The sequence below is a fragment of the Diaphorina citri genome, unplaced genomic scaffold (genome assembly GCF_000475195.1).
Source record: "Diaphorina citri unplaced genomic scaffold, Diaci psyllid genome assembly version 1.1 scaffold544, whole genome shotgun sequence".
Taxonomy (NCBI): Eukaryota; Metazoa; Arthropoda; class Insecta; order Hemiptera; family Psyllidae; genus Diaphorina; species Diaphorina citri.
The window spans coordinates 155,754-177,530 of NW_007377978.1; the positions used below are offsets into that span (position 1 = coordinate 155,754).

At 37.6% G+C, this 21,777-nt stretch overlaps 2 protein-coding genes and 1 long non-coding RNA gene across 3 annotated transcripts in view; 2 read left to right on the forward strand and 1 right to left on the reverse strand.

Moving 5' to 3' along the window:
- Nucleotides 1-291: 291 nt before the first annotated feature.
- LOC113467752 lies at nucleotides 292-1,736 on the forward strand. The gene is made up of 3 exons (XR_003391710.1): nucleotides 292-569; nucleotides 1,486-1,558; nucleotides 1,704-1,736. It is a non-coding gene; the product is annotated as an uncharacterized LOC113467752 (long non-coding RNA).
- An 11,055-nt stretch (nucleotides 1,737-12,791) lies between these two features.
- Nucleotides 12,792-20,174, forward strand: LOC103509931 (jmjC domain-containing histone demethylation protein 1-like). Its single transcript, XM_008474560.3, has 2 exons — nucleotides 12,792-13,241; nucleotides 19,214-20,174. Exon 1 carries the CDS (start codon nucleotides 12,841-12,843, stop codon nucleotides 13,123-13,125), a length of 285 nt encoding a protein of 94 aa, XP_008472782.1. The 5' UTR covers nucleotides 12,792-12,840; the 3' UTR covers nucleotides 13,126-13,241; nucleotides 19,214-20,174.
- A 680-nt stretch (nucleotides 20,175-20,854) lies between these two features.
- Nucleotides 20,855-21,777, reverse strand: part of LOC103509937 (serine/threonine/tyrosine-interacting protein B-like) — a 7,957-nt gene continuing 7,034 nt past the window's right edge. The window contains exons 2-3 of the mRNA XM_008474567.2: nucleotides 21,340-21,599; nucleotides 20,855-20,954 (exon numbers count right to left, since the gene is read on the reverse strand). Of these exons, the coding sequence (XP_008472789.1) occupies nucleotides 20,855-20,954; nucleotides 21,340-21,599 (360 nt within the window). The remainder of the gene's footprint in view (nucleotides 20,955-21,339; nucleotides 21,600-21,777) is intronic.

A 21,777-nucleotide genomic window follows, 5' to 3' on the forward strand; every position in this document is an offset into this window, starting at 1 on the left:
TGAAAAACCTCCAAAATATTCACTCTTCTCCGGACTTTAGTTTTCGGTCCAAGTCAATCAAATTTTGCAGAGAGGTTCTTTATAAAATATAGATTAATAGCCTCCTTGGGACCAACCTCGAGAAATGTACGGCTCGGCCGTTACTCAAGACTTTAGTTTGAAAAAAAAAAAAAAAAAAAAAAATTTACCCCCCCCCGGACTTTTGTTTTTGGGCCCTGTCTCATTTCAAATATCGATTATTTCTCGCGGGTCAAAAAAATTTGTTTACAAAAAGTTCTGTGTGAAGTTTTTGTGTGAAAAGTGTTTTTCATTTTTCCGATTTTCCAGTGTTTTTCGCGACCGGTGTTTTAGTTTGTGGTGTTTTTAATCACTTGTTTAACTCTTTGGGTGGATAAATAAGCCATCTGATTAGTTGGTAAAGTGTTTTGATTATAATTTTTTAAACTTTTACCTCAGTTCTTATCAGTTTTGATTTTGAAGTTCTTACCCTGAGCTAAGAGCTTATAAGTTTGGGCTTTCCTTTTTCTATGGGCCACTATCTCTACTTTAAAAGTAGCAGTCTAAACAAGGTAAACCTCCATAAAACTAGTAACTCATAAAGTACACAAGACCTTGTTTAGACTGCTAGGGTAAAGGGACTTCTTTAGCTAGATAAACAAGGTATATTCTATTCTACTTTGATGATGCACCAAATTCAAAAGACTGGTCCATGAAGTATTTTGCATTGGCTGGTTAGAATAGAATAGAGTAGGTAGGTATACCTTGTTTATACTACCTGCATAGGACTGAAAAGTCCCTTTACTCTCACAGTCTAAACAAGATCATGGTGTTGTTCTTAAGTACCTATTAGATAAACAAGGTATATTCTATTCTACTTTGATGATGCATCAAATTCAAAAGACTGGTCCATGAAGTATTTTACATTGGCTGGTTAGAATAGAATAGAGTATACCTTGTTTATACTACCTGCATAGGACTGAAAAGTCCCTTTACTCTCACAGTCTAAACAAGACCATGGTGTTGTTCTTATTAGGTACAACATACAGGTAAATCAATGTAAAGGTTCAACACCTTTCAGTCTTTGCATTTTACTGCATGCATTGAGACCTTTGAAAAAAGTTCAGTCCAAAAGATTGAAACCAAACCAATATTTTAACACTGGATTCAGGAGGTACATCTATGTTCTTAGATTTTCATTATTACAAAGAGGTTTGATCCATTTTATAGAGTTATACTGTTGTAAATCAATGTAAAGGTTCAACACCTTTCAGTCTTTGCATTTTACTGCATGCATTGGGACCTTTGAAAAAAGTTCAGTCCAAAAGATTGAAACCAAACCATCATTTTAACACTGGATTCAGGAGGTACATCTATGTTCTTAGATTTTCATTATTTCAAAGAGGTTTGATCCATTTTATAGAGGTAACTGGTACTGCTGAGGCCTCATTGTTCAATCAAAAATAATACAAAGATTTTTTTTTTTAGCTAGATAGGTAGGTAACTGATACCCTCCCCTAGAATTTGGTTAGCTACCAAATCAATTTGAGTTTCAAATAGAGTTATACTGCTGAGGCCTCATTATTCCATCAAAAATAATACAAAGATTTTTTTTTTTTTTTAGCTAGATAGGTACCTACCTATATACCCTGATACCCTCCCCTAGAATTTGGTTAGGTACCAAATCAATTTGAGTTTCAAATAAGTTAAATACCTACCATAATATTTAGGTTAAAAAAAGTGGTGAACTAATAGTGCCTTAGTTATACATAGGTTCTCAAAGTGTGAGCGGACAAATACATAGTGATTGGAGTGGAGCAAAATACAGAGGAGGTCATCATGGGGCAGATTCACACGGTTGGACCTAACACAGCACTGATTGTATCAGGATTTAGGTTAAAAAAGTGGTGAACTAATAGTGCCTTATAGTTATACATAGGTTCTCAAAGTGTGAGCGGACAAATACATAGGTAGTGACTGGAGTAGTGATTGGAGTGGAGCAAAATACAGAGGAGGTCATCATGGGACAAATTCACACGGTTGGACCTAACACAGCACTGATTGTATCAGGTAAGCCATTATCTATTTTATTCTATGTCTGCTAAGGGCCATATTTAGGGGGGCCAGTTCCACCCCTTGCTGAAATCCTTGATTTGGGTCCATGTCTGGTTTGCTCACTTATCAGAAGTATGCCGTTATCATGTCTGTGTGTTTGAAATACCTATGTGTTCCTCATAATATGTAATTATGTATATGTACCTATGTCAGAATATATGAGACCTTGGTTAGACTGCAGGGTTAAAGAGACTTTTCAGTCCTATCCCAGCAGGATAAACAAGGATCAACTAATATTCTTGTCACATGTGAGAAAATGCTAATGTGCAAGTTCTTTGAAGTTCTTTTCTTTACACTTTTCAGGTAGGCTCGATTTGCGCTGTATCTTTGACCTTTGCTCAGTGTTGATTGTAGCTTTGAAAACCCTTCAGTAGCAGGTTCGATTCCAGTATAGTCATAGATTCGGTAACCAAGTTCACAAGCAGCCTGTGTAAACTTCTCGGTTAACAAGTTCTGGTAGGGGATGTTGGTTACTTTTAGAGGTCCTTCTCTTGAATGTATTTGTATCAGGTAAGCCATTATCTATTTTATTCTATGTCTGGTCAGGGCCATATTTAGGGCGGCCAGTTCCACCCCTTGCTGAAATCCTTGATTTGGGTCCATGTCTGGTTTGCTCACTTATCAGAAGTAAGGGTCTGACTTATTGACTGAGTCGTCCACTCAATACATATTGATTGAACATAAAAAATATTAATGATACTTTATTATTACCTGTAAATACTTTCATATTTCATACCCAGAGCTTTTTACAAATAAAATTGGGTAACTCTTTGTGAGTTACATGTTTAGGGTCTGACTTATTGACTGAGTCGTCCACTCAATACATATTGATTGAACATTGAACATAAAAAATATTAATGATACTTTATTATTACCTGTAAATACTTTCATATTTCATACCCAGAGCTTTTTACAAATAAAATTGTTAAAATTGTTTTGTTACATGATTCATTATCAGACTTGTGCTTGTTTTTTTTCCTATGAAATTGATCTAGAATAATTCTAGAAATTAGAATTCTTGAGGACCAACAATGATAAATTTTTTACTAATTTTCCTCTGGAATAAAATAAATACCTAAATTTTCCTCTGTAGGTATTGACTTAATAAAATATGTTTAAAATTTCATCAAAAGATTAGAGATTGAGAGTTAAAAAAAAACTCGCTTTGTTCGATCAATAATATCTCAGCCCGTATGTGACCACCCTAATGTCAAGTCTCGTGAGTACCTAGCCTATCTCAAGCACGTGGATTTTGACGCATGCGCAGTGTACACACACAGAAGGGGTTCTCATTTCAAATATCGATTATTTCTCGCGCTCGCTTTGTTCGATCAATAATACCTCAGCCCGTATGTGACCACCCTAATGTCAAGTCTCGTGAGTACCCAGCCTATCTCAAGCACGTGGATTTTGACGCATGCGCAGTGCACACACACAGAAGGGGTTCTCATTTCAAATATCGATTATTTCTCGCGGGTCAAAAAATTTTGTTTACAAAAAGTTCTGTGTAGAGGAGGAGAACTATCGATAGTCGGCGCCATCGATAGTTATCGATAGTTTTCAAAAAAACTATCGATAACTATTGTGTGTGAATGTGTGAAGTTTTTGTGTGAAAAGTGTTTTTCATTTTTCCGATTTTCCAGTGTTTTTCGCGACCGGTGTTTTAGTTTGTGGTGTTTTTAATCACTTGTTTAACTCTTTGGGTGGATAAATAAGCCATCTGATTAGTTGGTAAAGTGTTTTGATTATAATTTTTTAAACTTTTACCTTGATGATGCACCAAATTCAAAAGACTGGTCCATGAAGTATTTTGCATTGGCTGGTTAGAATAGAATAGAGTAGGTAGGGATACCTTGTGAAGTTTTTGTGTGAATTTGTGAAAAGTGTTTTTCATTTTTCCGATTTTCCAGTGTGTTTCGCGACCGGTGTTTTAGTTTGTGGTGTTTCTAATCACTTGTTTAACTCTTTGTGTGGATAAATAAGCCATCTGATTAGTTGGTAAAGTGTTTTGATTATAATTTTTTAAACTTTTACCTCAGTTCTTATCAGTTTTGATTTTGAAGTTCTTACCCTGAGCTAAGAGCTTATAAGTTTGGGCTTTCCTTTTTCTATGGGCTACTATCTCTACTTTAAAAGTAGCAGTCTAAACAAGGTAAACCTCCATAAAACTAGTAACTCATAAAGTACACAAGACCTTGTTTACTTATCAGTTTTGATTTTGAAGTTCTTACCCTGAGCTAAGAGCTTATAATTTTGGGCTTTCCTTTTGCTATAGGCTACTATCTCTACTTTAAAAGTAGCAGTCTAAACAAGGTAAACCTCCATAAAACTAGTAACTCATAAAGTACACAAGACCTTGTTTAGACTGCTAGGGTAAAGGGACTTCTTAAGCAGGATAAACAAGGTATATTCTATTCTACTTTGATGATTGATGCATCAAATTCAAAAGACTGGTCCATGAAGTATTTTACATTGGCTGGTTAGAATAGAATAGAGTACACCTTGTTTATACTACCTGCATAGGACTGAAAAGTCCCTTTACTCTCACAGTCTAAACAAGATCATGGTGTTGTTCTTAAGTACCTATTTTGTAAATCAATGTAAAGGTTCAACACCTTTCAGTCTTTGCATTTTACTGCATGCATTGAGACCTTTGAATAAAGTTCAGTCCAAAAGATTGAAACCAAACCATTATTTTAACACTGGATTCAGGAGGTACATCTATGTTCTTAGATTTTCATTATTACAAAGAGGTTTGATCCATTTTATAGAGTTATACTTAGCCTGTGTAAACTTCTCGGTTAACAAGTTCTGGTAGGGGATGTTGGTTACTTTTAGAGGTCCTTCTCTTGAATGTATATCCGCGTCTAGGAATTCGCTCGTGTTGTTCTCTGACTTGAGGAAATACTTGAGAACACTGTCATAGCCCCAGCCCTTGTTCCCCGCCGCTTCGTAGGTATCATAATCTTTCTTGTTTCCTCTCGTGTAGATCATATAGTTAAGGATACTGGATCCTCCCAGACCTTTGCCTCGAGGACATGGGCACTGATCGTTGTACATCCCTAAACATTGCGGATGCTCCTCGTTCTTCTCCAGCTTGTAACCCCAGTTGAAATGGGTCAAACTGTTGAAGTGAGCGAGGAGGGGAATGTTGGTGTATATGTTCTCATCTTCCCCACTTTCCAGGAGGAGAACTTTCCACTTGGGATTCTCGGAGAGTCTGTTAGCTACTACAGAGCCTCCCACTCCTCCACCAATGATGACAAAGTCATACTCGGACAGGATGGGTTTGTTGCCAAGGAAAATATTCTCACGGAACTCGAGGCCTTGCTGTCGGAGATATTTCTGGTAGACAGACTCCAGCAGAATATTGTGAGTCCAATGAACGTGACAGATCAGAACGATAAGTGTTAGCTTTGCCAGTGTGGACAACATGCTGAGAATTTTCACTTTATGACCGAAGCAGAACGAACTGATAAAAATTCACTAATTCCTTATTAAACTTGTTAAATCGTTAAATAATTATTGTTAAATCGAATTGTGGTGGGTATGAAAAGATCTCTTTTTCCCAGGGATTATTATTAAATTTATGTTTACTCTTTTACATTAAAGTCACAGCAATAAAATCATCCAGTTCATTCACCTGATGATTCAAAACCTAGCAGTTTTCAGATTTTTCGAAAATGTCAATGATTTTTTTAAAAAAATTAAAGTAATAAATTGAAAGTAGTTAATGTTTTGTTTTTACAATCCACACGCGGAAAATATCTCCTATAATAGTACTATCGCGGAACCTATTATAATTTTCAATAGTAAAAACAAGTCCATTTCCATATTTTTATTCTTGGATCCACTTTTGGTGAAAAAACAAAGATGGGTCTCTTATTAAGGGGTCTTCTTGGAACTTTGCTGTCACTTCTTGTCGATAGTGTCACAGCATCTTCTTTTCACGGAGCACCATTTTGTATTTTCCTCCGTATCAAGAACTGAAATCAGAAGAAAAGCAAAAATGTTTCAGTAAAAAAACTCCAAAGTTAAATTGACATATCGTAGACTAGACCCTAGAGGTCTTATCGTCTCGAAATCGAAGAGAAAAGCAGGACAGCTTAGGAGAAAGCCAGCCGTTCCGAGGACGAACCTCATCTTTTCAAGATAAAGTTCGCTCTGGTCGGGAATCCGCGACCTAACGCTTACAAGACAGGCGTGCAGACTTCTTCGCTAAGTAACTGGGTTAAACTGAAAGATCACTCTAATGTTCGATCTCTGTGGTAAACTGAGAGTTTTTATTGGTAAAGCGCCTAATAGAAAAAAAAACAGAGTTTTCAGTTAATCCAGGCTTCAGAATTTAAGAAACAATGGCCTGTGTGAATCAAATGGTTGACATCAAAGAAAAGATCGGCCATAAACAGTACGAGTATAAGAAAATGAGAAATAAATAAGCAAATTGACTCGATAGAGCACCGTACTTGAACTGTGAGATTAATGATCTGTGGATTCTGTGGTTAGAGTAATCAAAGATCAAAGCCCCCACACAAACACATGATCAGCTGACCAGCAAATCATAACGGTTCCAATGATTCATGATTCTCTTAGTTGTTTACATTTGGTACTCGATGACCCAGATTCCGGATCTTGAACGAAGGACAATGCCGGTACGCTGCCTGAATGAAGACCAAGTTCAAAGTCGTAAATCTAACCAGAACGCGAAGGTACTGTTATGTCTGGTGGAAACGGAGAAGACTGACTTGATTATAGTTGCTTCGTTAAGTTTAAAAGTCAATTGTACAAGTAAGGTTATGGACTAGAGAATCTAGAGATGCGTTTCGACGATAGTCGAGGGTCGACATCAACAGTCAGATCAAAGGATTTTGGTGGGGAAAAAAATGATGTGTGAATTTGTCGAGGTTAATGCCTTCTACACAAGTGTGTATATTTGTCCAAGGAGAGATTTAGCTATGTGTGGTAAGGAATCCATGTTGATATTATATTCAGTACCTACTACCTAAGTACATGTGTATGTCATAGCTAAGCAAGTAGGTACCTACTTATCAATGTAAATAAAGTCCAATAAAAGGAATTATTTAATGTGAGCTATTCCTATGATTCCGACATTTAATCCCAATGGATTCTATCTAAATACTTTTTTTGTAGCTCATACACTATCTCTAGGTTCTTTCTAAAATCAGTTACATAGGTATCGAGATAGCTAGGTATCCACCAATTTTTTCCCCCAGCTTAAACCCACAGACTATCTCTAGAGCTCATGAATCCCTAATCCCTAGATCTATTTGACTAACTTTCAACAGTGGTCTCTTCAGTTGGGACGACAAACAAAATTCAAAATATTATCAGTTAAATATTTTGAACTCACTTGATTAATCCAATCATTTCAGATGTGGCTCGTGACAGAGAAGTAGAGGGTGACCTAGTGTTATCAGATCTGGGCCAAGGGGTTCCGTTCCTCCGACATTTAATCCCAATGGATTCTACATATCTAAATACTTTTTTTAGCCTTTTCTCTAGGTTCTTTCTAAAATCAGTTACATCTTAGGTATCGAGATAGCTAGGTAGGTATCCACCAATTTTTTCCCCCAGCCTAAACCCACAGACTATCTCTAGAGCTCATGAATCCCTAATCCCTATATCTATTTGACTAACTTTCAACAGTGGCCTCTTCAGTTGTTTCACAAGAAAGACTTTTATCAAGCCAGTGGCATAGGCATACATATACTTTTTCTGGACCCCCACAAGGTTTTGGATTTGGGCCCCCTAAGTCAATTGATTGAGAGGGGGAGGTGGATGTTCCAAATTATAGCCATTTTGGGGCCCCTGAATTTGCTCCTGTAGGATACCTTATTAGGCCCCACCACACCAGGTTGCTTTGATACATGCCATCATATTAGGCCCCCTATAGTCTAGTCAGGCTCAAAATCTAATAAGGAAATTTCCTTCATGTCTTAAACGTTTTTGATGTATTTCATCAAAATCAGACAAACTGTTAAAGACTGGGGGAAGACAGGGAAGTCAGCCATTCCGAGAACGAACCTTATCTCTTTAGGATAAAATCCGCCACGGGCGGGAATAGAACCCGCGACTTAGCGCTTTACAAGGAAGGCACGCTACCCTCCAAGATTCGTGGAGCTTAGCACACCTTTGGGACCCTTGGTCCCTACATGTAAGCCTCTAGGTGAGCTTTTTATGTAAGCGGACCCTCCAGCATAACTAGGCTGGCATTTTCAGATCCAAACGAGTGTCCGATCTGGCAAAAGACCAGGTTGGAAGCCAATCTGTCAAAATTCAAAAGACCAAGATAGAAGACCATCTTTCAAATTTCAAAGTTAGAAGACCATCTGTCGAAGGACCAAGTTAGAAAAACCCTCGGTCGAAGGACCAAGTTGTGACACATACCATAGCGTGTGTGTGTACGGGGTTTAAGAACTAGAAAGAAGATGACACATGCCTCGTTCAAGATGATGTCCCATGTCTTGTTCAACTCTGAGACATCTGTTCAAACGAATGGAGGCAAACCAGTGCAACCCCCTCCCGCACATCCGCAGAACCCCTATCAGCAAGGACCTAACAAACCATCCTTTGTGAATAACGAAATCGTCAACCCTAACGAAGACATTCTGTTCCCTCACAACAAACATCAAGGGAAGCATCCAGCACAGCACATTTCTCAACAAAACACACTAGCCTATGAAGATGACATTAACTATTCAGGTCTGACAGGACTTCACAACATCCCCTACTATAACCAACACCTCAATCAGCAACGATTCGACCCCATTGCGCTCTCCCAGAATCGAACCCTGATCCCAGCAACTATTCTGTTGAATCCAGATCTGCTCTACCAAATCCCTGGCAGGTATTTCAGCAAGAGGAACAGCATGAGGGTGGTGAAACGACTACGAAGACGACATTAACTATTCAGGTCTGACAGGACTTCACAACTTCCCCTACTATAACCAACACCTCAATCAGCAACGATTCGACCCCATTGCGCTCTCCCAGAATCGAACCCTGATCCCGGCAACTATTCTGTTGAATCCAGATCTGCTCTACCAAATCCCTGGCAGGTATTTCAGCAAGAGGAACAGCATGAGGGTGGTGAAACGACTGAAGAGTAGACAAAAAGTGACAAGCGTCCCTAGTGAAGAGACCACTGTTGAAAGTTAGTCAAATAGATCTAGGGATTAGGGATTCATGAGCTCTAGAGATAGTCTGTGGGTTTAGGCTGGGAAGTCGACAAAAAGTGACAGTCCCAACTGAAGAGGCCACTGTTGAAAGTTAGTCAAATAGATCTAGGGATTAGGGATTCATGAGCTCTAGAGATAGTCTGTGGGTTTAGGCTGGGTACTAAATTAAGAAGTAAAGACCCACTTATCGTTCGGAAAAACACTCTGTCGTGTGTAGTGAAAACACTCTCATTTAAATTACATTGCCTACAGGACATTTGGGGGAAAAATCGGATGAAACTGTAGGTTCTTCAAAAGTCCATCCCACAGATTTAAAAAGAAGTACAATGATTAAATTCATTCATGCTACAATATCAGCATCTGATCATTATGAAAGTATACTCACCAAACAGGCAAACAGACTAGAGAAGAACTTGTACAGTCTCTTAGCTGGATTATGACTTGTCTTATCTGCATTGCATAGCCACTGGAGAGCAGATATAGAGATGGCTCCGTCAAAAGCTCCAGCTCGGAACGGAACCCCTTGGCCCAGATCTGATAACACTAGGTCACCCTCTACTTCTCTGTCACGAGCCACATCTGAAATGATTGGATTAATGAAGTGAGTTCAAAATATTTAACTGATAATATTTTGAATTTTGTTTGTCTGGTTTGTTTTCATCACCATAGATAGCTCTTTAAGTCTTTAACAGTTTGTCTGATTTTGATGAAATACATCAAAAACGTTTAAGACATGGGCTGGGGGAAAAAATTGGTGGATACCAAGCTATCTCGATACCTATGTAACTGATTTTAGAAAGAACCTAGAGATAGTGTATGAGCTACAAAAAAAGGCTAAAAAAAGTATTTAGATAGAATCCATTGGGATTAAATGTCGGAATCATAGGAATAGCTCACATTAATTCCTTTTATTGGACTTTATTTACATTGATAAGTAGGTACCTACTTGCTTAGCTATGACATACACAATACTGAATATAATATCCACATGGATTCCTTACCACACATAGCTAAATCTCTCCTTGGACAAATACACACACTTGTGTAGAAGGCATTTGTAGGTAGGTACTGATACTGAATATAATATCCACATGGATTCCTTACCACACATAGCTAAATCTCTCCTTGGACAAATACACACACTTGTGTAGAAGGCATTTTTTTTCATAAAAATGTCATTTATTACAATTTCGTCATCCCTACCTACTACATACCTAATTTAAAACCAATCGAAATATACTGGGTGTCCAGTAAAACAATACTGGGACACCCTGTATGTACAAAATAATTCTATCATAGTCAAAGTAATTTACACATCACAAATATTTCATTCAGCATACACAAATGAGTAACATACATATAATCTTGTATGCAGGTTTATAAGTTTACAACAACAGTGCCTAGCCCTAGCTCCTTAATCATAATAAAAACATCAACAATTAACATGATCAAGGATGATAGATCTGTAACAATATGCTACATATTATGTGGATAAATGTTATCCAAAAAACATCTCGGTAGATAGGTACCTACCTATAATAAAACCTTCTAATTGAAAAAAAAGTACACCTCCATAAGACAACAAACCAGAAAAAGTCAACATTTTCCTCGCGAGGAGAGAAAAGTAAGGAGTCTGGAATACCACCCCTTAATACCAGTCATTCGTGGAATACCCCCCCAGGCACAGAGAGCTAGAAGTGGTAGGTATCTTCTATTTCCACACTGAGCTTCATCCAATGAAAAGTTGTAGAATAAAATTTTTTTCCCAAGGAAGGTATATTTAATATACCTTCCTTGGGATAGGTTCCTAGGTACCAATGATTTAAAGCTTTAAATGAAAGTTCAGACTGATAGTGATAGGAATCATGAGTAGGAAAAAAAAGTGGGAGTGGTGACGAACTTTTAAACTTTGTAGAGTTGGTAGTTCTCTAGTTATAACGAACCTCATCTTTTCAAGATAAAGTTCGCTCTGGGCGGGAATCCGCGACCTAACGCTTACAAGACAGGCGTGCAGACTTCTTCGCTAAGTAACTGGGTTGAACTGAAAGATCACTCTAATGTTCGATCTCTGTGGTAAACTGAAGAGTCTTTATTGGTAAAGCGCCTAATAGAAAAAAAAAACAGAGTTTTCAGTTAATCCAGGCTCCACACATAACACTAACAAATTACTTGCCTAGAGGACATTCGGAAAAAATCGGATGAAACTCACGACAAGTGGGAACAGGCCTCGAGGCTGGGTCCTATATTCTTGTGTTAAAACTGTTGGAAGTGTTTTTCATCCTGTGAGAAAAATCTGACTGTTAAGGCACCCCTAAGATACTCATTTAAATTACATTGCCTACAGGACATTCGGAAAAAATCGGATGAAACTCACGACAAGTGGGAACAGGCCTTGAGCCTGGGTCCTATATTCTTGTGTTAAAACTGTTGGAAGTGTTTTTCACCCTGTGAGAAAAATCTGACTGTTAAGGCACCCCTAAGAACGCTCAGGGATCAACAAACACCTAAATATAAGATTGTAGACCCGTGGGTAAGTGATATCAGCCAGCAGCTGTAGCACATTGAATGCACCAATTCTTCATGAATCACTGAAGTTAGCAACGGGGTGTGTGGTTTCTATCTGGATGAGTGACAGCCAGGGACATTTTTGTGTGACTAGGTATTCCTCAGTTCCTCAGATTACACGTTCATCTCTTCATCACTGATGGATTGTGAACAAGTTAATTTACTTATGTGCTTATACTTACTTTGTACTTAAATGATCTGACTGTTAAGGCACCCCTAAGAATGCTCAGGGATCAACAAACACCTAAATATAAGATTGTAGACCCGTGGGTAAGTGATATCAGCCAGCAGCTATAGCACATTGAATGCACCAATTCTTCTTGGATCACTGAAGTTAGCAACGGGGTGTGTGGTTTCTATCTGGATGAGTGACAGCCAGGGACATTTTTGTGTGACTAGGTATTCCTCAGTGCCTCAGATTACACGTTCATCTCTTCATCACTGATGGATTGTGAATAAGTTAAATTACTTATGTGTTTATACTTACTTTGTACTTAAATTATATTTCTGCATAACATATGCAATGACTAGGGTGGCACTCCGTGATATGCCTGCAACACAATTGAGAAAACAAACACCATTCATAATGATATAAAAAAAAAACAGCTACATTTCTTTTCCTTTTTTCACGAGGTTTGATGGAGGGAACTGTAACAACTGAGGTCATATTGTCCCGAAATTGAAGAGAGAAAGAGGACAGGATAGGAGACATCCAGCTGTTCCAGGAACAAACCTTCTCTGTTTAGGATAAAGTTCTTCAAGGGTGGTACACTTTTTTTAAAAAACAGCTACATTTCTTTTCCTTTTTTCATAAGGTTTGATGGAGGGAACTGTAACAACTGAGGTCATATTGTCCCGAAATTGAAGAGAGAAAGAGGACAGGATAGGAGACATCCAGCTCTAGTAAAATAACCTTCCTCCCCGCAATTTTCCACAGAATATCCCGCAGCTCTCGCACCTGGACATGTCCCAGTGTACCCGCATCACGGACGCCGCCATCGCGCAGCTGTCGACCCCACCCGCACCCACCATCCAGAGCCTCGTCTACCTAGACGTCTCGGGGTGTCACGGGCTCACGTCCCAATCTCTAGAACTGCTAGCTAGATGTGAGAACCTCAAGCATATTGACCTTCGCTATGTGCCCCTGATATCGAACCAGGCGGTGCTGAACCATGTGAATAATATGGGAGCGGAACGCGTGCTTAAAATTGTGGAGAACAAGCTGATTACGACTAAGAATTATAAGTGAGGTATTGCACTTATTGAGTGAGAAATCGCACGTATAAAGTGTGAAAATCGGACGTACTAAGTGAAAAATCGGACGTACTAAGTGAAAAATCGTACGTATTAAGTGAGAAATCGCAGGTATTAAGTGAGGAATCGGACTTATAAAGTAAGGAATCATACACTTTGACACCCGTATTTATGAACAACAATTCTCGCTCTAAGAGTCCGTTTTAAGTGGGGAATCTTAAGGTAGAAACACATCACCACTATGACGTCACGTGAGCTCATGGGGAGTCAGAAATATGTAGTTTGGCGCTTTAACAACCTCGAGGTTTGCTAAAGGGAACTAAGATCTTATCGTCCCGAAATTCAAAAGATCAGGAAGACAGCATAGGAAAAAGCCAGCAAGAACAAACCCTATCTTTTCAGGGCAAAGTTCGCCCCGGGCGAGAATCAACCCCGCGACCTAGCGCTTCAAAGCAGGCGCTCCACCTTGCAAGGTAACTAAGCTGGCAGTAGGTAAGTAATTCTAATAATAAGTAATTGCAATTCTAATTATTGACAATATTGACAAGTGTCAATAATTAGAATTGCAATAGGGTTTTCATTCCTCAAAGGGACGATGTTCATTAGAGGCGTTTCAAGCTTTTTTCATAGGATTTTTCCAGACTTTCCTAAAATTAATTCACTTGTAGACCACAACACTACCCCTTTCAAAAATCGGGCACTGTACATATTATGTTAATAGTATACCTATGTAATTGTACATAAACGACAGTTTTTGCAATAGATTTATATTTATTCCCTTTCGACAATGAAAAAGTCTGAGAACCCGGACTCGTGTGGTCTGTGTCGTAGCAGGTCCATCCCGTAGTGTCCCTCATTATACTTATGGGCAAGAAGAGATACAAGACTTCACATTTAAGTGTCGGGTCAACAAAAACGGCGAAATAAGAGAGAAAATTTTTTGAGACCCTGGGAATCGAACCCGGGACCTTCTGCATGGCAAGCACTGGACCAATCGTGATTAAAATTTAACTAGAAAATAAGAACACACTTTGTTCAATTAGTACTCAATATGTTAATTATTGAAAACCTCTTTATGTGTCTTAATTTATATTTATTGTTAATTCATATAGTTTTCATTTCCTATAGAGAGCTAATGCAGGGTTTATACGCAACCTGGAAAAACTGGAAAATTTGGAAAAGTCATGGAATCTGAAAATTGACCAAAAAGTCATAGAAAATCGTGAAAATTTAAAGAAAACCTGGAAAAGTCATGGAATTTGTCACCCGGTCAATAATTAAAAATGTTCAAATTAAATATCAATTTAATTCACTTGTACACTTTAAACTACAACACTCTCCCTTTCAAAAATTGGGCTCTGTACATATTATGTTAATAGTATACCTATGTAATTGTACATAAACGACAGTTTTTGCAATAGATTTATATTCATTCCCTTTCGATTGTGAAAAAGTCTAGGTGAGAACCTGGACTCGTGTGGTCTGTGTCGTAACAGATCGATCCCGTAATGTCCCTCATTATACATATGGGCAAGAAGAGATACAAGACTTCACATTTAAGTGTCGGGTCAACAAAAACGGCGAAATAAGAGAGAAAAATTTTTAGACCCTGGGAATCGAATCCGGGACCTTCTGCATGGCAAGCGCTGGACCAATCGTGATTAAAATTTAACTAGAAAATAAGAACACGCTTTGTTCAATTAGTACTCAATATGTTAATTATTGAAAACCTCTTTGTGTGTCTTAATTCTTAATTTATATTTATTGTTAATTCATATAGTTTTCATTTCTTATAGAGAGCTAATGCAGGGTTTATACGCAACCTGGAAAAACTGGAAAAGTCATGGAATCTGAAAATTGACCGAAAAGTCATGGAAAATCGTGAAAATTTAAAGAAAACCTGGAAAAGTCATGGAATTTGTCACCCGGTCAATAATTAAAAAATGTTCAAATTAAATATCAAGTTTTTCCGAAAAACGGCCTGCGGTGCATTCAGCCTCATATTCCTTGACATTCTGCATATCGCATATTTTATTTAAATGAAGGGGTAATCTTACTGATTTTTAGGTACCTCCACCCCCTAATTTTCTGGAACAGTCATGGAATTTCATTCCTGGAAAAGCGTATAAACCTTTTTTCCGGGGCCACAAAGTGAGTTTAAACTCAGTTCAACTCTTGGACTTAGCAATCTGATTGCTCAATTGAAGAGTTAAACTTAAACCGATCTTAACTTGATTTATAAGCACTCGGTTTAACTCTTGGAATCAGCAATCTGATTCCTCTTAAATCGAGTTTAAACTGTAATTGTGGACCCGGCCATAAGACATTCTTTTTGTGTGGTCCTTAGACTCCTAAGAAGCTAGATCACAACATGGGTATCACAACACTTTATCCTGGCCACTTTCCTCAATATAGGAGAAGGAAAGTGGAAAAGAACGACTCTTTTCAGTGGACTACTCAAGGAGTCGGGTCCTAACTCCCAACTCCCTATATTTACAGGGATTTGGAGAGTGAGTTACATGAGGATCAGACTCAGTGAGTAATTCACTGAAAAGAGTAGTTCTTTTTTATAACTCACTCACTCACTCACATCTCGAACTTGGATGTGAATTGATGAAGAAATAAACGGACATATTCATAATTTATTCACCCTCTTGGTGGATTTCACCGGTGACAATGAGAGATTTCACTTATGGGACAATTTTCAATGCTCAAAAAAGGAGTTTTTAATGATCCAAAAGGCAGTTTTTTGTGGTCCAAAAGAGAGGAGTTTTTAAAATCTCCGGTTGGGATCATTAAAAATTCTCCCATTAGTGAAATCTTTCATTAAGTCATTGGTGAAATCCACTATCTGTGTTACGTTGGTCTTCGCCTTGTAGATAAAATATCATTATTAATATTTAAGACTGATTTCCTTTATTGTATTTAGGATTGAATAAGTAGGAATTATCTACCTAATTAGTTATATTATGCACGGCTGGCGCAGCCTAGCGGAAAATGAAATGGTACACAAAATAAAACGGATATTTCCACCCATTTATCGATTTTGAAAACTTGGACCGATTACAATACTTTCTCATTACTAGTATAACTTCGCTATACTGTGGTAATAGAAAGTAAAAATAGAGGCGGATGGACTTTAGAACTTTTTTTTTTCAAGGATGAGTGTTTCACTGTCGTTGTTGAATTTAAATCATTTTGCCATTAATAAGAGTCAACTAGGAGACAAATAAAGATGATAGATTGAAGACAACACCATGAGCTTTGAATTGGTACCTCAAAATGTTTAGAAATTTTTTCAAGATTTTGAGAAAAGGCTGTCAGAGTTTATGGATGGAAATACTGTCTCGATTTTTCAGCACTTTTTTTCATTTTTTTTTTTTTTTTTTTTTTTACGGCTGGCGCAGCCTAGCGGAAAATGAAATGGTACACAAAATAAAACGGATATTTCCACCCATTTACCGATTTTGAAAACTTGGACCGATTACAATACTTTCTCATTACTAGTATAACTTCGCTATACTGTGGTAATAGAAAGTAAAAATCGAGGCAGATGGACTTTAGAACTTTTTTTTTCCAGGATGAGTGTTTCACTGTCGTTGTTGAATTTAAACCATTTTGCCATTAATAAGAGTTAACTAGGAGACAAATGAAGATGATAGATTGAAGACAACACCATGAGCTTTGAATTGGTACCTCAAAATGTTTAGAATTTTTTTCAAGATTTTGAGAAAAGGCTGTCAGAGTTTATGGACGGAAATACTGTCTCGATTTTTCAGCACTTTTTTTTTGAGAATGGTCTACTTATTTCATTTGTTTATTTTTTCCAGTGGGTCCTTTGGGATACTGGTATAATGGTACATTAGAAGCTACGCTACGCCACCAGGATATATTAAATTTGTGTGTTGTTCTATAAAATTTACTTTGATAAACTGTACAGGGAGTCACCTACTCTAAATAAAATATGTGTTAATGGGTAGCACGTCACAATTTAAAGTTATTTAAATAAACAAAAAAATGTCTTTTTCCTTATATTATGTCACATTGTCATATAATGTTAGCATTACAGCTTTTTAATGGGCGTCAGGTCACGAGATGTGGACCACTGCTCCAATTGAAACTGAATGGAGTGGTGATCAATTTTCCAAAGAAAAGTACACCTAACAGTCTCTTGTTGAAAACCATTTTAGAAGTGCATGCTAATGAAAATCCTGTGTTTATATTGCAGATCCCTTCCTTCTATCAGACAGCATTCATATACCTATTGCAACAGAAAACTGTAAGCTGCGTCAAATTCAAATCTTCCATTGTATCTACTGAGAAGGATCATAGTTTCTTATGGCAAGACGTCCAGAGCATCAAGCACCCCCAGAGGTGGTAAGTGAGCATAGACAATCATTTCTTGTTGATATTAATAATTGACTCAGAGGTAAACACTATGCTAGGCCAATGCTGGCAGTGTTTTCTACTAACCTTTAATCCCCGATCTTACCACAGAGAGTTTTCAGTTAATCCAGAGTTTAAGAAATTCTGGCTTGTGTAAATCAAATGGGTGATCAAAGAAAACCCTTGACACTGTGTTAACTCTCAGTGGTAAGATTGGCCATAAGTGTTCTATTATGATGGTTTTCAGTTAATCCAGAGTTTAAAAAAATACTGTCTGTGTAAATCAAATGGGTGATCAAAGAAAACCCTTGACACTGTGCTAACTCTCAGTGGTAAGATTGGCCATAAGTGTTCTATTATGATGTCTTGAAATTCTCAACTAAATGAGGATATGCCTTGACTAGGATGGAGTGAGTTATAAAAAGAACTACTCTTTTCAGTGAACTACTCAGTCAATGAGTCAGATCTCAAATCCCTATGCTCCTCTACCTGGAGATTGAGTTGAGAGGTTGAGACATACCTACAGGGAGTTGTACTTGAAGAGTGAGTTACATGTTTTAGGATCTGACTCATTCACTGAGTAGTTCACCAAAAAGAGAAGTTCTTCTAAACTCACTCACTCTTTATACATCGCGTCAGGTCACGAGATGTGTAAAGAGTGAGTGAGTGAGTTATAAAAAGAACTACTCTTTTCAGTGAATTACTCAGTCAATGAGTCAGATCTCAAATCCCTATGCCCCTCTACCTGGAGATTGAGTTGAGAGGTTGAGACATACATACCTACAGGGAGTTACTTGAAAAATGAGTTACATGTTTTAGGATCTGACTCATTCACTGAGTAGTTCACCAAAAAGAGAAGTTCTTCTAAACTCACTCACTCTTTATACATCTATATTATGTCACATTGTCATATAATGTTAGCATTACAGCTTTTTAATGGGCGTCAGGTCACGAGATGTGTAAAGAGTGAGTGAGTTATAAAAAGAACTACTCTTTTCAGTGAACTACTCAGTCAATGAGTCAGATCTCAAATCCCTATGCCCCTCTACCTGGAGATTGAGTTGAGAGGTTGAGACATACCTACAGGGAGTTACTTGAAGAGTGAGTTACATGTTTTAGGATCTGACTCATTCACTGAGTAGTTCACCAAAAAGAAAAGTTCTTCTAAACTCACTCACTCTTTATACATCCCTACAGGTCCTTTCCTACATAAAATCTATAATACTTCTTTGAGCAACCTCTGTGGCCACACTAGGCTTGCACGCAGGAGGTCCGGGTTCGATTCCCGGCGGGGCCGAGGTTTTTCCGGCTCTGTGCTTGGAGTTCGGGATGCACTCAGCCTCGTGACGACAATTGAGTAGCTACTTTAATCGAGTAGCGACCAGTGGCGGCATTACAAGTCGAAGAGACGAGCGATAATAAATATGATTGAGTAAATGAAAGACTTGTAATACTGTGATACCCACAAAGTTGTGAAAAAGCTCTCTGCTTTACCACAAAGATTCATGATTTGATTGATTTTTTGAATTATAATACTTCTGTGATTTTCATAGCTGGAGTAACCATGTGAGTTTAAACTCCGTTTACGCTCAACTTTTGGATGAAGCAGTCTGATTGATAAAAAAAAAAAAAAAAAAAAAAAAAAAAAAAAAAACGGAAGGAACAAAGTATATAGAAGACTGTTTAAGAAATCGCAGGTATTAAGTGAGGAATCGGACTTATAAAGTAAGGAATCATACACTTTGACACCCGTATTTATGAACAACAATTCTCGCTCTAAGAGTCCGTTTTAAGTGGGGAATCTTAAGGTAGAAACACATCACCACTATGACGTCACGTGAGCTCATGGGGAGTCAGAAATATGTAGTTTGGCGCTTTAACAACCTCGAGGTTTGCTAAAGGGAACTAAGATCTTATCGTCCCGAAATTCAAAAGATCAGGAAGACAGCATAGGAAAAAGCCAGCAAGAACAAACCCTATCTTTTCAGGGCAAAGTTCGCCCCGGGCGAGAATCAACCCCGCGACCTAGCGCTTCAAAGCAGGCGCTCCACCTTGCAAGGTAACTAAGCTGGCAGTAGGTAAGTAATTCTAATAATAAGTAATTGCAATTCTAATTATTGACAATATTGACAAGTGTCAATAATTAGAATTGCAATAGGGTTTTCATTCCTCAAAGGGACGATGTTCATTAGAGGCGTTTCAAGCTTTTTTCATAGGATTTTTCCAGACTTTCCTAAAATTAATTCACTTGTAGACCACAACACTACCCCTTTCAAAAATCGGGCACTGTACATATTATGTTAATAGTATACCTATGTAATTGTACATAAACGACAGTTTTTGCAATAGATTTATATTTATTCCCTTTCGACAATGAAAAAGTCTGAGAACCCGGACTCGTGTGGTCTGTGTCGTAGCAGGTCCATCCCGTAGTGTCCCTCATTATACTTATGGGCAAGAAGAGATACAAGACTTCACATTTAAGTGTCGGGTCAACAAAAACGGCGAAATAAGAGAGAAAATTTTTTGAGACCCTGGGAATCGAACCCGGGACCTTCTGCATGGCAAGCACTGGACCAATCGTGATTAAAATTTAACTAGAAAATAAGAACACACTTTGTTCAATTAGTACTCAATATGTTAATTATTGAAAACCTCTTTGTGTGTCTTAATTTATATTTATTGTTAATTCATATAGTTTTCATTTCCTATAGAGAGCTAATGTAGGGTTTATACGCAACCAGGAACTGGAAAATTTGGAAAAGTCATGGAATCTGAAAATTGACCAAAAAGTCATGGAATTTGTCACCCGGTCAACAATTAAAAATGTTTAAATTAAATATCATTCCGAAAAACGGCCTGCGGTGCATATTCAGCCTCATATTCCTTGACATTCTGCATATCACATATTTTATTTAAATGAAGGGGTAATCTTACTGATTTTTAGGTACCTCCACCCCCTAATTTTCTGGAATAGTCATGGAATTTCATTCCGGGAAAAGCGTATAAACCCTGTAATGGCCGGGGCCACAAAGTGAGTTTAAACTCAGTTTAACTCTTGGACTTAGCAATCTGATTGCTCAATTGAAGAGTTAAACTTAAACCGATCTTAGAAATTGATTTATAAGCACTCGGTTTAACTCTTGGAATCAGCAATCTGATTCCTCTTAAACCGAGTTTAAACTGTAATTGTGGACCCGGACATAAGACATTCTTTTTGTGTGGTCCTTAGACTCCTAAGAGGCTAGGTCACAACATGAGTATCACAACACTTTATCCTGGCCACTTTCCTCAATATAGGAGAAGGAAAGTGGAAAAGAACGACTCTTTTCAGTGGACTACTCAAGGCTCAAGCACTGCTCAATAAAGTTATACACGGTGCTAAAGTGATGCAGTATGTTTTCATTCAAATTGTCAGCTATGTCCAATGTTAAATATCTGAAACAGTTAGATAATACATATCCCATTATGTTGTTACATATCTATTACACTAGATAATTAAGTACTAACCCTGCATCATTATTGTATTTTAATGATAATGACCCAATTATACAATTATTTATATAGTTGACTAAGTACCCAAATTGTCCCAAATTAAAAAAATACCATAGTTGTATCTAATTTCCTGTCTAGAAAAGAGGATACTGAGGTGTGTAGAGGATTGAGTTCTTTACCAGGATAAAATAAAATTTGGCCACATTTTTATGTAAAACCTTAAAAAGGGGTGTATTTTAGAAGTGTCCTACCTACCCTAAAATAAGTAAATGTTAAACAAAGACCACCTATTGAGCATTTGTCATTTATTAGTTATTGGGCAACTTACACAAAATCTTCTGGAAAATTTGGCCTAATAAAGTTGGCTTCTATGTTTTGTCTCACACAGATTATATGGGTAATTCCTTGTGATCGTAAGTAGTCCCGTTTTGTACGGCTTGCAACTAGGTAGGGTCCAAGGAATACATTGGGTACTATTTCTTGCATTTCTCGTCTCATGTTGTATGTCCATTCAATGTCGAGTCCAAAGTGGGTTTGATTCATTAGTGATTGTACTACACAGGAGTTGTCATGATCCATGGCCCACATCTGAGGGTAGGTACAACAGATGGGATTTAATTATTTGATGGCTGAAAAAAAAAAAAAGAATGGGGATGATTTAAAAAAAAGAAAAAAAAAATCATTAAAAAAAAAGAATGGGGATGATTTTTTTTTTTTTTTTTTTTAAAAAGAGTTTTTAAAAAAGAAAAAAAAAAATTTTCAAACA